Source organism: Elephas maximus, chromosome 20, assembly GCF_024166365.1.
Source record: "Elephas maximus indicus isolate mEleMax1 chromosome 20, mEleMax1 primary haplotype, whole genome shotgun sequence".
NCBI classification, from domain to species: Eukaryota; Metazoa; Chordata; class Mammalia; order Proboscidea; family Elephantidae; genus Elephas; species Elephas maximus.
This window is the reverse complement of record NC_064838.1, coordinates 10,193,245-10,209,929: the sequence shown is the minus strand read 5'-3', so window position 1 is coordinate 10,209,929 and position 16,685 is coordinate 10,193,245. Positions and strand designations below refer to the sequence as shown.

Here is a 16,685-nt window from a genome sequence, read left to right as displayed (position 1 = left end):
GGAGCCGGGTGGTATGTCAGGGACTACCTGTACTTAACAAAAGACTCTGTTCGCAGCCTCTGTTGCAGTTACACTTAGCCATACACTGAAACTTCTGGTACTTATTGGAAGGGTGTTTTAAGGGAGGACTGTACCCTTTATCTCCTTGCCCTCCATTCTGCTTCATGAAACCTGGTCATAATGGTAATGACTGAGGTGCTAGTAGCCACTATGGAATCTGACGACAAAGGCCATGCCCTAGAGAGGCTTGAGCTGTAAGATAAAAGGAGCCCAGTCTCGGACCACTTTGCAGTGCAGACACACCCTAGTAACCCTAGTGCCTACCCTCCAGACTTACGTGAAAAAGAAATAAACAGTCCTATTTAAGTCACTATTATTGTTGGGTTTTCTAGCACATAAAGACAAAACTAATCCTAACGGATACACTCAGGACCACACAGCTAGTTAGTGGCAGGCCCAGGAATAGAACCTGTCTTAGTTACCTAGTGCTGCTATAACAGAAATACCACAAATGGATAGCTTTAACAAAGAAAAATTTATTTCTTCACAGTAAAGTAGGCTAGAAGTCCAAATTCAGGGTGTCAGCTCCAGGGGGAGGCTTTCTCTTTCTGTCGGCCTTCTCATCAATCTTCCCCCAGATTAAGAGCTTCCCCACACAGGGAACCCGGGTCCTGAGGACGCACTCTGCTCCTGGCACTGCTTTCTTGGCAGTATGACGTCCCCCATCTCTCGGCTGGCTTCTTTCTTTTATATCTCAAATGATCGCCTCAAGACACAATCCAATCTTGTAGATTGAGTCCTGCCTCACTAACACAACTGCAGCCTATCCTCACTCATTAACACCACAGAGGCAGGATTTGCAACATATAGGAAAATCACACAATACAGGGAATCGTGGCCCAGCCAAACTGATACACACATTTTTGGGGGGACATAATTTAATCCATGACATAACACCCTTTGGCCCCCCAGAAAATCACATCCTTGCAACATGCAAAACATATTCACCCCATCATATCATAACAAAAGTCTTAACTCCAAGTCCAAAATTAAAAAATGTCTCTACATTTGTGAAACCTAGAACACGAGTTATTTGCTTTCAATGGTACCATGGCAGAACAGGCACAAGCTAGACATTCCCATTACAAATGGGAAAAACTGGAGGAAAATAAGGAATAACAGGCAACAAGCAAGTCAGCACAACACATTAGCCCTCAAAGCTCTGAAAATAATTCTCGGGTCTCTGAGGCCATTTACACAATGGCCCTGCCCTCAAGACTCTAGGTATTGGCCACATTCTCTGGATTCTAAGTGGAGGCCCCTTGGCCCTGGGCTTCATCTCTGCCTTCCAGTCCCACTGGGACAGCAACTCTGCTCCCTCAGCTTTAGATGCACCATTCTCCTAGTACATCTGAGTGACAACTCCACCCTTAGAAACACCAGAGGCCATGGCTCCACCCTTTGAAACCTGTGAGGTCCTGGGCATACCTTTTGATACTGAGGCAGCTCAGCTTCTTGTGTTATCTCTTCAACTTGTGCTTCCTGGTTTCTTGGCCTCTCTGCTCTGGGGCCTCACACCTGCATCTGCCCTGCTGGGGCAAGAGTTCCAAAGCTCTGTAGCTTCACCAATTAAGTGCCCGGAGGCACCCCACTCCACCAGGAAGCCTCCTGCACACAGGGACTCAGCTCTCTGGCTCCACGGGTCAGCAAGCCTAACTCCACTGATAAGTGCCTGGAGGCACCCCACTCCACCAGGAAGCCTTCTGCATACAGGCAGTCAGCTCTCTCACTCTGTGAGTTGGCTCCAGCGCTGTCTTGCGCTGGTCTCCTGGTTCTGCTGCTGCTGGTTCTCTGCTGTTGCTGCTTCTCTGCCACTGCAGGTTCTCTGCTGTGCTGGTCCTCTGCCACTGTCACAACTCTATCCATCCAGTTTCAAAACCACTTCCACATTTTAGGTATCTGTTAGAGCAGCACCTCACTCCCAGTACCAAATTCTGTCTTAGTTACTTAGTGTTGCTATAACAGAAATACCACAAATGGATGGCTTTAACAAAGAGAAGTTTATTTCTTCACAGTAAAGTAGGCTAAAAGTCCAAATTCAGAGTGTCAGCTCCAGGGGAAGGCTTTCTCTCTTGGCCTTCTCATCAATCTTCCCCTGGACTAGGAGCTTCTCCATGCAGGGAACACAGCTCCAGAGGACACGCTCTGCTCCTGCCAGTGCTTGGTGGTATGAGGTTCCCCCATCTCTCTGTTGGCTTCTTTCTTTTCTATCTCAAGAGATTACCTCAAGACACAATCCAATCTTGTAAACTGAGTCCTGCCTCACTAACACAACTGCTGCCCATCCTCCCTCATTAACATCATAAACGCAGGATTTACAACATATAGGAAAATCACACAGTACCAGGAATCATGGTCCAGCCAAACTGATACCCACATCTTTGGGGTGACATAATTCAATCCATGATAGAACCCATCTCTTCTGACATAGAGTGCACAGTGTTCCAAATATACATGAAATGTCTGTGTAAGTCAAAAGAATAAAATGACAGGTTTTTTAGGGTTGGTGTTCATAATTCTTTTATTACATATTATCTAAATACATTGTAACTACATTTTTAAACACTATTTAAAGGCTTCAATAATAAAAATTGGTATCTACGCCAAATACCTTAAGGAAATGAGGGTGGAGGGTCGGAGGGCAGCCTCATTTAGGTATCTCAATAAAAGAAGTTATAAAACAAAAGTGATCTTTGTCATCTGTCTCAATTTTTTTTTGTCCTTGGAAAGCCCACTGCCGTCGATTCCAACACATAGTGACCCTATAGGACAGAGTAGCACTGCCCCATAGGGATTCCAACCAGTGCCTGGTTAGCAGCCAAACTCTTAACCACTACGCCACCAAGGTTTTTGTTTCTGTTATATAATAAACCATCACAAAAACCTAACAGATTAAAACCACCGCCATCGTATTTATTCATGATTCTGTAATCCGTGCTGGTTCAGCTGGTGGGTCACGTTTGTGGCTACATTCAACAGATAAGCTGAGTAGGAGCTGTGCTCAGCGGACAATGGGAGGGCTGGATCTCTCTCTCAATGTAGTCTCAGGGTCCCTCCCTCTCCACATGGTCTCTCCAGCAGGTAAGGGAACTTCCAGCATGGCAACTCAGGCCTCCCAAGAATGAAAAAGTAGAAGCTGTCAAACCAAAAAAAACCAAACCCATTGCCATTGAGTCGATCCCGACTCATAGCGATCCCATAGGACAGAGTAGAACTGCCCCACAGGGTTTCCAAGGAGTGCCTGGTGGATTCCAACTGCCATCATTTGGGTTAGCAGAGCCACAGCTCTTAACCACTATGCCACCAGGGGTTCCAGGCCTTCTTAATACTTAGGTCCAAAACTTGGACAATGTCATTTCTGCTGCATTCTACTGCCTAAGTCACAGGGCTAGCCAAGATATCAAGGGAGGCAACTATGCAACAGCATGAATACCAGCAGCCATGGTTCGTGGGAGTCATTAATACAATAGTCTACTATTTCCTCTTTATTTACTATACAGGTAACACTTTGATATTTGACCTCTAGCATGCTATAATCTCTCTTGCCTATCTGTAAAATAAGTGTTTGTAGTAAATATCCTTTGAATTCCGAACTCTACTTCTATATAATATATTTAATACGTGTAGAGTTATACAAAAACAGAATTCCAAATATATATAATAGAATTTAAGTCTACTTTTAATATTCTATAACTCTAAAAAAAAAAAAAAAACTCTACGCACACATAAATCTGATATGACGAAAAACTTGGTCGCAATAATCAAATGCTTCAACTCTGGCAGGACAGATCCACTAGTAAGAGCTTTAAGGTAAAGAATATGGTTATATTTCATTCTGTTATTTTATAATCAATTGGGTGCTTACTCCCAACATATAGTGCATGGTATCAGAATCCCAACAATCAGAAAACTAGGGAAGTGTTTTTGCTAGCCTCCACTAAAAGAAGGAGTTAAGAACAAAACCACACAGACTTTACCATAAACCGTCAACTATGTTGCTTCTCACGCAAATGGTTACAGTGAGGTGTAAAGACTAAAAGTTACCTGTAAAGGGCTGAGGGCTGTGGGGACCATGATCTCGGGGACTATCCAGCTCAACTGGCATAACGTAGTTTATAAAGAATATGCTCTACACTCCACCTTGGTTGAGTAGTGTCTGGGCTCTTAAAAGCCTGTGAGCAGCCACCTAGGGTACTCCACTGTTCTCACCCCTTCTGGAGTAAGGAAGAATGAAGACAACTAAAGATACAAGGGAAAGATTAGTCCAAAGGACTAATGGACCACGTCTACCACGGCCTCCACCAGACTGAGTCCAGTACAACAAGACAGGGCCCGGCTACCACCGCTAACTGCTCTGAAAGGAATCACAATAGAAAGTCCAGGACAGAGCTGGAGAAAAATGCAGAACAAAATTCTAACTCAAAAAGAAAGACCAGGCTTGATGGCCTGACAGAGACTGAAGAAACCCCGAGAGTATGACTCCCAGACACCCTTTCAGCTAAGTAATGAAGTTACTCCTGAGGTTCACCCTTCAGCCAAAGATTGAACAAAACAAGCCTTAAGGGGTGCACCAGCCCTGGGGCAGGGACTGAAAGGCAGGGGGGAATAGGAAAGCTGGTAATAGGGAACCCAGGGTTGAGAAGGGAGAGTGCTGACCTGTCATGGGGTTGTTAGCCAATGTCATAGAACAATGTGTGTACTAACTGTATCATAAGAAACTAGGTTGCTCTGTAAACCTTCATCTAAAGTACAATAAAAAAATTTTAAAAGTTACCCAGTTAAAAAAACATAAGAAATCATTTTAAAACCACCTAATAATCGGTCTCATTTAGGGAGACCTACTAATACAACCCTGGTCAGCAGAGTTGTAACATAAAAAGACCCACTATAACATTTATAGGTTTGGGTAATGAAATTTTTAAAAATGATTTTGTAATAACATCACTACATATACATCGTCTAAGGAATTGCTTTGGTTGTTCTTCGTGTGTTACTCATAACGAAAACCATTCTATACAGATTTCTACTGACCTAGCGTTTTTATATTGTTCTTTTTCTCTTATCAGGGGCATCAGTATGGAAAGGAAATCTTTATTTTCCCCCCAATAATCACTATATTATTTTATGTCACGGCATTTTTAGAGAGAGTTTGGCACCTCATCGTCACATGTCTGTCACTAACGAGCTCCACGAGCTCAGGCAACCACTTGATTGATAATAATTGATGAGAGTGGCAAGACGATGATAACAATAGTAGTCAATACTGACAATAGCACTTAGCTCGTGCCAGACACTGTTCTAAGTTCTACACACATATAAACTCATTTAATCCTCACGACAACTCTAAATTAGGCATACTACTATGTCCACTTTCCAGATGAGGCAACCAAGGCACAAAAAAAGGTATATAAGTTGCCTGAGGTAAACAAATTATTAAGAAGAGAAGCCTGGGTTTGAACCCAGGTAGTCTTGGCTCCAGAATCTCGTTTGTAAAATCAGAGTTGTGAGATTAGAGTTTTCAATTACTGGACGCATAGACAGACACACAGAAGGACAGTCTTCCCAGAAGTGTTGGTATCACGTACCCTCCCGAATTGTTTCTATGCCAAAAACATGTAAGTAGCTGGGGTTTTTGTGCTTTTTACAAAACAGTTAATGCTAACTTCCTGCTGCACAACTTTTGGGAAACCTTCTTCCCAACGAGTTATCACCGACATTCTCCCACTTCAGTATTCAGGGGCCTACCTACCGCTCTGTCTCCATGGAAACTGCACACTAGTCCACTGAGGGACATTTTGCTGTTGTCACCTTTTCTCTCTGAGTAATGCTGTTTCCATAAGCATCTTTATACATACATACATATATGCCCATTTCTGCCAAGCATATATTCTAATTTCTTTTCTCATTTTTCTGGATATTCTTTTTTCCCCCTCATCTCGTAATGGTAAGAGTAATAAGCATCCTAATCCTTTCACTATCTCCCCCGGTCTCTCCCCATTCACAACAATTTCGGGTTACCCACATCTTTAATCACCTACCCTAATCTAGCTCCTGAGCTCCAACCCTACACGTCCAAGTGCTCCCAAACATTTCTATCTTCCAGATATCTATGCGAGGAACTTCAAAATTCCTCCTCTGCAGTCACTGAATCTCTCTTCCTTTCCATCCTCACTCCCAACAATCTACCCTCTGCCATGATCACCTCACACCTTGACTACTATAACAGCCTATTTATCTCTGCCTCCAGGTAACTCCATTCTTCATATTATTACTAGAGCTACAATGTGGGGAAAAGATGTGGCATTCTGCTTCTGTAAAGACTACAGCCTTGGAAACCCTATGGGGCAGTTCTACTCTGTCCCATAGGGTTGCTATGAGTCAGAATTAACTTGATAGCAATGGTTTTGGTTTATCTCCTAGACAGCCATCATCAAACCACCAAGTATTTGACTATACACATTCAACTGTATAAAATGCTACACAGAATACAAAATAATTTACTTAGGTTCCTCAGAAAGTTTGCAAATATTTACTTTTAAAATCTTAATTTAAAAAAATAAAGTAAAATAACCAGGGCATAAAGAAGAGGTTGACGACCTGTAGCCCACTGGTGGCCCAACAGATCAAACCTGGCCCACAGCTATAGGCCCAAATAGTGCTTTAAATTTTAATTAGTTGGAAGTTGAGAGATTTCATACAAAAATTCAAGTTTCCAGCCTCTGTTGAAAATTCAGAGTATCTAGAAACAAAAGACCACATTCTCACAAAGCAATAGTCTCTTAGGACTCTCTAGACTGTTCATTTTTCTCTCTAACCCAAGGCCCTAGGTGTCAGCTGTCTTTATGATCTTACAAGCAGCCTGCAACTAACTTGTTTAAGTTCCCTGCCTGGCCCTGTAAACAGTCTATAACCCCTGGACTATAGGATAAAGCCAAAGCTCATTAGCATGGCATTCAAGAGCCACCACAGTTTGGCCCCAACCCCTACACTAAGCCTCTGCTCTAGTCACACTCCATGGGGAAAACACTGTACTATAATTTTATTCCTATTGCTCCCCCAGAACACACACTCTCTGTCTTCTCAATCTACCTAGTTAAAACTCACCAACTCCTTCAAGGTCTAATTCATGTACTACTTCCTCCAAGTCTTTGTAGACCCCCGTGTACTACAGGGAACCCTTCTTCCACAGAGTTGATTGTCCATACCAGTATATATTTAGTACTTGCATACTCTTTGAGCAGCATATCCCAAATTAAAGATCTAAAAATTATGTAAGAGTATGAAAAGCATAAGACTTCTTAGAACAATTTCAGCATTTGTGCATCATACATAGTTGCTATCATCATAAAGTTATCAGCAAAAGCAAAGTAAGACAACTTTCCTATCTTTTATATGAGGCTTTTTCTAAATTGCAAAGAAAGTGCAAAAATAGCTGTGTCATTCCTGCTTAACTCGTGCTCTTAAGTCCTTCAAATTCTGAAAATAAATACTGACACCTCCAATTCCAAATTCAAGACTGGTCTTTCTACTATATTTTTCACACTAACCACCAGCATACATTTATATGCAGGCCACGACAAAGAAAGAAAGAAAGAAAGAAACCATCCCCATTTCACTCCATAACTTCTGCAATTCATGCTGTCAAGAAGTTCTGAAAATAGCCGCTGCAGCACAAACACAATAAAGAAAATTATAAAAGAGAAGAAAAAGGGACTAATCAGCTTGTTGAAATTAAAAGATAAAGATGGCCAAAACAATACAGGAAAAACTTAAAGAGAAACACGAGCACAGAAATTGATTAAGTTTATTTCATGGCAGCCAAAAATTATGCTCAGCCCAACATCACACAGATTAAAGACTGTATCACGTAACGAGGTATCACAACACGGTCTCACATACACCCTAGGCGAGAGTGCCGAGAGAGCACCTGATGTTCTTTTAAGAACTGACCATTTTCATTTTGGAAGGCAGTAAGGTATCATGGAAGTTCCTTCGTCATAACCATAAGTGGCTTAGGGATAAAGGGCTGGACAACCACTGTTTAGCCAGAAGAAATGATTGTGGCCTCAGTAATAAGGTACATAAAGTTTTGCAAAGAAAAATAAAGGGGCAGGGGGGCTTAGGGCAGTTTGCCTTGTCACCCCTGCAAACTGACTACAAATCTGGCATCATGGAATGAACTGAGATAACAGGCAAACTACTGACTCACAATTTTCAGAATAGGAAAATAAAACTTTTGTATTACTTTTAAATTTAAATGGAATGCCATGTTTATAAGTTTTACAGATTAATAACCAATATATTTAATATAAAATTGTTAATTAAATTAAAACATCGTATTTGCAAATACTCGCAATCCCCACGAATAAGACCCACAGCACAACAAAATACAGTAGGGTCAGGTTAAATAACAACCTACTGAGATAGAAGAGGCTGACGTTCCTGGACCTGTTTTTCAATTAAGTTAAAACATTTCAGTACCTGGTAAGTGCCAGAGACCAAGAATTAATGAAAATTTCCATTTATCCAACTTCTTGAAAAATAAAAAAAAATTAAGAATTACGATCATAAAACATACGGATTAGCGTTATCTGGAAAAGCATAAATAGTAATAGTGCTAGCACCTGACCATAACCTGTGCGCTGTAATGCAGCACATAGCTTCTGTGGCTATGTCACATCCAAAGCTCAGGAAATGAGAAACTGCATTGGGGGAGGGATCTTACAGTACAGAATGGCAATATTCACCTGCTGCATAGCTATTTTTGCTGACTGCTTGTATGACATCACTGGTTCTGCCTAACTTTTCTACAATAATGCTCAGTGTGGCTTTCTAATAATAGTAATTGCCCTCTGAAAAGAAAGTAGTTCAGGGTATAAAGAGTTTATTCAAAAAGGGCCAAGGAAACTTCCTCAGAAGCCCTAGCCCCACCACCTGCTGCTTCTGCACTCCACACCCACACCATCCCTAACATTGACTTTGTTGACTTGGTAAGAAATATGGCAGGATGCTTCCCTTTGCTTCCCAAATTAGTATATAAGTTAATACTGTAAGAAGTAAAAAAAATAATAATAATAAAGCTTCAACAAAGTTTTCCTAACATTAACGGGAATATAATTAACTCTACTAAAATCCCCTTGTGCTTACTCTGTGGCGGGAGCGTTTTTTGCCAATGGTTTAAGATCTGTGCCTCTAGTAAAGGTTATGAGTACTGCAAATAGCCAAATAATTAGTCTTAACTGTTGGGAGAGCTTTCAGACGAATGTAAATTTTACTGTTTCACTTGATGTTTGAACAACAGGAAATCCCTCCATATACCTACTTTTCAAACTCTGCCATTAAGATTAATAGCATCAGTTCAAAATTCTTGATTTTAGGCAGTACACATAATTTTAAAGTAATCACCGTTTATATAAAACCAATAACTATACAACCTACACTTTTAAAATGGAACAAAACATTAAAAATATCTAATACAATAAAACAATGCCCAATTTATTTACCTAATTATTAAACATTCAAACTGAAGAAAAGGATAGCTAACAGTGAACAGCTACTTTTTTTTTTTTTTTTTAAACCAAAAACAAATACACAAAGACCTCTTTAAAAAATAACAGTGTCATGAGGCATCTTCTTCGCTGGCTTAACACAACCCACTAAATTAGCGATCACCTAAATATCACTGACAATTTTAAATTATTTTCCTTACATTTCAAAAAGAATATTAATTTTCATTTCTTTGGTGAATTATTTCTCATTTCACATAATTTCGGCCATTAAAAACCTAATTTACATTTCTCATTCCTTATAAGAAATCACGTTACGTATCAGTTTCACTTTCCGGGTCCAGCTAACTACAGGGTCTTTACTGCATGAATCCCAACACCGTGTAGAGACACACAATTGAAAAACCTTCCCTTGGGTTTCCATTTCACATATTAGTTTCCATTTACATGTTTCTAAAGCAATTGGAGATTCCATTCCCTTCAAAAGACAAATCTAATTTCAAAGAATTCACTAAAAAGTTTAGAACCATCAGAGTTACTGCTAGACTTTGCTTTCTTATAAGGAACGCCATACTACTTTCCAAAGCTAAAGAAAAAAACTTAAGATTTAGAATTTTTCTAAACATTTCACAAAGTTTTGATGTTTTTACAGTGTTGGGTTTGTGTCATTCTGTGGAAATTTTTTAAATTCTCAAAGGGCCACCTTTTTCTTCATTCATAATATGAGAGAAAAAAATTCACGCTTTTATAAAATGGTAATACCCTAAATGAACCTTTTCTCCACTGCATCCTGAAGCTGTGCTAACACAAATGAGCTCATTCCAACAGCAGGGTAAGTATGTGTGCGTGTGCACATGTAAGCGTGCCTATGGGGTGAGGGGCAAGACAACATGGATAGGTCCACTGTAAAAAAGAGTAAGAATTTAAATGCAGATCTAAAACATACAATAATCCCAAATTAATGTTCAAAAAGACACCGAGAGATGGTTTTCAAACAGTGAAAATGGAAAGCAATCAATTAAAAACCCTACTATGGCTTGACTGGTGTTGCTTTGAAGGATACAAAAAAGTGGCAAAGTTTTAAAGTTACTTAAAACTCTACCTTCCTTCTCCAAATTTCAGTTAATACAGTAATAACAACAATAACGTTTTATGCCAGACATTATATTACAGCAGGAGTGGCGTAATAAATAAACCCTAACTTTGTATCACAAAGAAGCTAATATAATAATGCATGCATCCTGTACTTCTTGTTTCCCTCACGGTTTGTCATAGCTAGGTAAGAGCTGGCAGTAAAATATGGAGGCAAGCTCAAGGCCCTGAATCATTTTCACAATGAAAGGATAAAAAAGCACATACGGTCAAGGGCTGCAAGGGATTCCCACAACCGGGCCTTGTTACGCCTCAGTAAATTCTGTTTTTACTAGTTATCACGAAATATAACCATACTATTACTAAATGAACGCACCCAAACCGAAGAAACTGCTTTCCTCCACTTCCCAGCGCCCCTTCCACTACAACAGTTCAGTGAGAACCTCACAGAATGAAATGACGATCCTGTACACGCCATTCCACAACTTTGTGGGGCATTCACAGATCTCCCAGAGCGCACCAGAAAGCCACAATAGCTGAGCACTAAAAAGCTGGCACTAAAACGGGCTTCCTCCTTTACAGACAAAGTGGCCGTGTAACCATTTTTAAAAAGACATTTCTAATTTCTGGTGATCTAAAAAAAGGAGGCATACATTCCTAACCTACGTTCAGAAACAAAACCTGCTCCTAACCCAGAAATCGTCAGGAGTTACTACTTCAGGGTAAGTTGGGCACCACTTCCATCTGTATTCTATCCGAATCAATGTGCTCCCGATATCCTGCCTGGTGTGGGAAGGCTGGCGACGCTTCCAAAACTTCAGGCACTGCTTCACCTTCAGCCGTGTGGTCACACCGCGCTGGGCTTTGGCTGCCGAGCAGCGCGGACCCGGGTGTGTGCGGGGAGGGGGGACGGAGACGTCAACTGTCTTCCTAAATTCACATTAAAGGGTGAAAATACAGGTTTGCGATCCGGAAAAGTTGAAGGAACGCCCGGCTGACAAAGAAAACCAGCGCCAGCCCTCCGCCTTCTTCTCGCCCACCCACCGGGGCCCAAGCCCACCTGGCCCAGGCGTTTGACAGCTACGAGTTTCCCGAGAGCCGGCGGCTCCGTAGTTGGGGACCGACCCGCCGAGGGCACCACCCGGGGACGCCTCGGCGCTGCGTCTGTTTTCCTGGACGATCCACTTAGGCCAAGCCAAACCGACGAGAAATTTCCCCTAAAAGCCGCACGGAGCACACACACCGACGAGGCCAAAGTAAAAAGTAAAGTGTCGCGGCGCCCAGCGCCCGAGCGGAGCCTTATTTGGCAGGGCGAGCTGCGGCCGCTCCCGGGCCGGGCGGCGAGGGGCGCAGCGCGGTGGGCGGCGGGCGAGGCGTGGGGGCCCCGCGGCAGCGCCAGGGTGCCGACAGCGCCCGGCCGCTCCCCGCCCCCACCCCGGCGGCGGCGGGCGGCGGCGGCGGGCGGGGGGCGCGGCGGCGGCGGGGGCGCGGGCGGGCGGCGGCGGCCGGGTGCGGTGACAGCTCCGCCGCGGCGCCGGGGCTGGCTCCCGGCCGCGCTCCCTCGCACTCAACTTACTTCTTTCTGGCTCTCTGGAAAGGGGAAGCGCCATCTTTGCGAGGCCGGCCCCGAGGTCTTTTGTCTGCGGCTGCGGGGCTCGGGGCCGGGGCTCCGGGCTCCTCGGGGGGTGGTGGCGGCGGCTGCGGCTGCTCCGCGCTCCGGTCCTCCTCCGACGACATCCTAGTCACCAGGAAAGACACATGGATCCCGGCCCTCCTCCCGGGGGCTCCTCCCGCCGCCGCCGCCGCCGCCGCCGCCGCCGCCGCCGCTGCTGCTCTGGTTCCTCCTCCCCGGCTCAGCCTCTCGCATCTCCCGCAGCCCGGGGAGCAGCCGCAGGTACCGGGCGAGGAGGCAACATGGAGCGAGCAGGACGCGCACTCACACACATCCACACGCGGGCGCGCGCACTCGGCGCGCAGGGGCCGGCGGGGGCCGGGCGAGGGGCCGCGGGCCGCGGGCGGGCGGGCGGGCGGGCGGGGCGGGGGGCGGGCGCGCGGGGAGGGGCCGCCAGGGAGGGGGCTGCGGGCGGGCGGGCGGGCGGGCGGGCGCGCGCGGGCGGGCGGGGCCGGGGCCGGGGGCGGGGGAGCCGGGCGGGGGCGGGGGAGCCGGGCGGGGGCGGGGGCGGGGGGGCGGGCGCCGGCTCGACCCCGGGGCTCCGCCCGCCGCCCTCCCCCAGGCGCCGCCCGCGGCAGGGAGGCGGCGGGGGCCGAGGCGGGGAGCGCGGGCGGGCGGGCGGGGAGCGGGGGCCCGGGCGGGGAGCGGGGGCGGGGAGCGGGGGCGCTGCCACCCGGCCTGCCCCTCCCGCCGCCGCCCCTCCCCGCCGTGGGCCCCGGGGGGCGGCGGCGGCGCGAGGCGGCGAAGTTTTGACAGCTGCTCCAGTTGTTGTGGGCTCCGGGCTTTCTCCCTCAGGGCGGGCGCCTCGCTCTCGCAGCCTCGCGCTCTCACACTCACGCTCACAGCACACACTCGCTCACACACACACGCCGCTCTCACACGCTGGCTCGCACTCGCTCTTTCTCACACACTCGCTCCCTCACACGCTCGCTCGCCCCCAGGAGAGGGCAGAAGGAAGTTGTGTTGCTCGCGTGTACCACACACGCGCACCACCGTGGCGTACGCCGGGGCTGCGCTGCGGTCTCTCCCCCGCGCGACACGCACCACGGACCTCTCAAACTCGCCGCCGTCTCGCCCACACAGCCCTGCCTCGACGTCCCCGCTCCCACCCCCTTCCGGGGCCTCCCCCCTCGCCCCCCCGCGCGCCGCCGCGGCCACTCACAGAGCTCGCTCCGCGCCTGCGCGCTCCTGTCCCCCGCGGACGCGCCGCCGCGCCGTGACCTCACCGCCCCTCCCCCGCCTCCCCTCCCCCCTCCCGGCTTCCCCACCCCCTCCCCCGCCCCCTCCCCCGTCCCCCAGGTCTCCCTCCCTCCTCTGACGCGGCAGCCGAGGCCACAGCCGGCGCTCGGGCTCGGGCTGGGGCTCGGGCTGGGGCTCGGGCTGGGGCTCCGGTTCGGGCTCCGGCTCGGGCTCCGGCTCCGGCCCCGGCTCCGGCCCCGGCTCCGGCTCGGGAGAGAGCCAAGTTGCGGATGCGAATCTCCGGGATCTGGATCCAGAAAATACCGGAGAGAGAAAGGAGAGCTTTGTAAACGCTCCAAAATACACAGTCATATAGAAAAACCCTGACGCGATGGCAGCGCTCTCTGCCTCCCGCACACAGACACTCACTGCGTTTCTTCCCCTTTTCTATCTACCCGACATACACAATGAGTGTAGAGATGACATAGGCGACGTTACCGCCTTCATATACATCATTTTTTTTTTTCGTTTTAATGCCCGTCTGTGGAGAAAAAGAAATGGAGCACAACTTCACTATCTAATTCCAGTTATAGTTTCGTATTATAAAGTCATTTTTTTAATCCAGAAAGGGCTTATAAAGCCGCAAGGCAGACAAAACAATGTTATCTCGAGGAATAAAATGTTTAAAGTTGGAATAAACCGATAAACATCCAACAACTTGATTTTAACCTTCGGTGATTTGTGATGAAGACACAAAAATCGAAGCATTTCTACGCTACCTAAAAATGGTTTAAAAAATGGGACTAGAATTAGAAAGTGAAATGTACATTTTCTAAGGTATAACAGTTACGTGTTTCTGTATTTAATCCAGAGGTAACACTTGGACAATGTTTTATTCTGTGCTTTCCTTTCCATCCACTATTGATTAATACGTGGCAGTGAAAAAATTGTAGATTTGAACTAGGGAAAATATTCAGACCTCTGAACCACTTGAGAAAGGATTGTTGTAAAGAATCATTTAATTAGCATCTACTCTGGGCCTGGCACTGCTAGACGCTTTCTGATCATGATTCGTTTCAGTCTTCAGAACAACACAGTTTTAGTATGAGGTAAAAATAATATCCTGATTTTTCTAGGGATGTCTTTTGCCTTCCCATAATCCCAATAGGCAGGATACATATTGAATGTGGCTTTCGATTTGGACAAAATACACACACTTTGATTTCCAAAGTCTATTATGGCTAAAAGCATAGCTTTAAAATGGCTGAAATGAGGAATATTTTAAGACAGCCATTTGAAGTTTTCAGAGTTTAATCCCTATCGGCTTCTTTAAGTTTTCTGAATTTTACAACCAAGGGCTGTTTGAGTTTTGGGAGAAGCTGGCTTGGTGAATGCAAACTATAAATTAAAAACACCTGTGTATTATACATAGACAACATATACGTGAATGACTAATAATAAATTTATGAAGTGATATATTTAAAATTTATTAAGTACAAACATTAAAATTCACCCTTTCTTTTTCATTTTTTCTGCGCATTGCCCTTTAAAGAAAATACACATTCAAAAAGTGGACTGTTGATCCATATATTTTTCTGTGTCCAATATTGAAAATTACAACAGCCATTTCCAACTTCAAGTCTCATATTCTGTGAGTTTCACCAAATTGTACATCAGGGTAATTCAGTGTACTTCTTTAGCACTTAGGAGAATGTAAGTGTGGGATACACATAGTTGCAAGTCAATCCTACTGGAGACAACTTTTAAAAGAAAACAAGAAGGGACTGAGAAGAGAACAAGTGGGTAGAGTAAACGGCAGGACAGAAATAAAGATTTTTGCTGTGACGCTTCTGGAAAGATAAAACATGTTGAAAGGTGAGTAAACCTGGCCTTTTTATTTGGCTGCATTTCTTTGGCTACAGTAAGCAGAAGGGGAGTTGGGATCTGTTTTAAAAGGACTGATAGCAGGCTCTTTGGCATGAAGTTATCATGAGCAGAGCAAAGAAAATACAACCCAGGATCTGAGGAAGGGTTTAAGGAGTACATAAATAAAGGTTTCCCAAAGGTTTTTCCAACTCAGTCATCCAAATTGCACTGCTCTGAGACCACACTGGCAAAAGCCCAGGAGGCAGGTGGCTGAGGTTCCTCTAAATTATAAAAGTCAGAAGGGCATTAAGCATCTGGCAGGAGGACCAAACACCAAAAAAATTAAAATGTTTACTTTCTAATAAGTACACATGTTAAATACGCATTTTTTTAAAAAAAATATGGTACACAGGTAACAAACTGTTAGTAGTGATTAACTGGCTAAAGGGTCAGATTACAAGGGAGTTCCTATATTATGTTTTTTAAAATACTTGGACCTTTCGGAGTTGGTGTAGCACTCTTATAATCAGAAAACATATGTATTAAAATATTTAAAATGTCAGAAGGTTAGGATGGAAGGTTGTTGCAGTACAATGAATCGCTTTTATATGGCCTTTCTAGACATGGTCTTGTGACTCCCACAAAAATATTCGATGGGCCACAATCTTCTAAGGGATTGGTCAGGTTACTATGCAAACTGAGTAACTTACAGTTCACCAAGGGGATTGGTCAGTTCGTGGTCCTGGTGGGAGGGCCATGCCTTGAAATTGAGTATTAAGGCCAAGCCCACAGAGGGGCATCAAAAAGAAGAGTCTGGAGCAGAGATTGTCCTTTGGACCAAGGAATGAGAACCTCCTAGACCCGGTAGAAGAAGTGAACACTGAATACAAGCGCAAGATAGCAATAGACAGCGACAGTGGGCTTGCCGACCCACCGAGCGAGAGCTGAGCACCTTCAGGGAGGAGACTCACCAGCGGAATTAAAAAAGCTGTAATGCTTGTTCCTTCAGGGCGGAGGCCTGACCGTGCCCAGTGTAGGGGTTGCATGCCTCCCTCCCTGGACGGTGGGGCCTGAGTAATGTGGCACAACACAGCCCTGCAGGACCAGGTAGCTTGGCAGGAGCTGGTGGCAGAGGCCAGTGAGGACCAGAAGAGACCAGAAGACTTGGGAGCCGTGCAGGGCACCCAAGCATCATGTTGGTAGCCAGAGGCAGTGGCGACATGAATAGGGCATCTGGTATCTGACGTGAACCACGGCGTGCCTGCCCAGCGACATAAGAACGGACGTGGATAATTTGAGGAAGCGTAAGC

General features: G+C 45.5%; 1 protein-coding gene across 11 annotated transcripts in view; it reads right to left on the bottom strand.

Annotated features, from left to right (window-relative positions):
- KMT2C (lysine methyltransferase 2C) overlaps nt 1-12,658 on the bottom strand; it is a 397,882-nt gene extending 385,224 nt beyond the window's left edge. For 10 of the 11 annotated variants that reach the window (XM_049863292.1, XM_049863298.1, XM_049863302.1 and 7 more), the window contains exon 1: nt 12,235-12,658. In XM_049863292.1, coding sequence (XP_049719249.1) covers nt 12,235-12,395 — 161 coding nt within the window. In that variant the 5' untranslated portion in view covers nt 12,396-12,658. Of the gene's footprint in view, nt 1-11,718; nt 12,026-12,234 lie in introns of those variants that run through there. The other variant, XM_049863303.1, reaches the window with a different exon arrangement.
- Between the last annotated feature and the right edge of the window lie 4,027 nt (nt 12,659-16,685).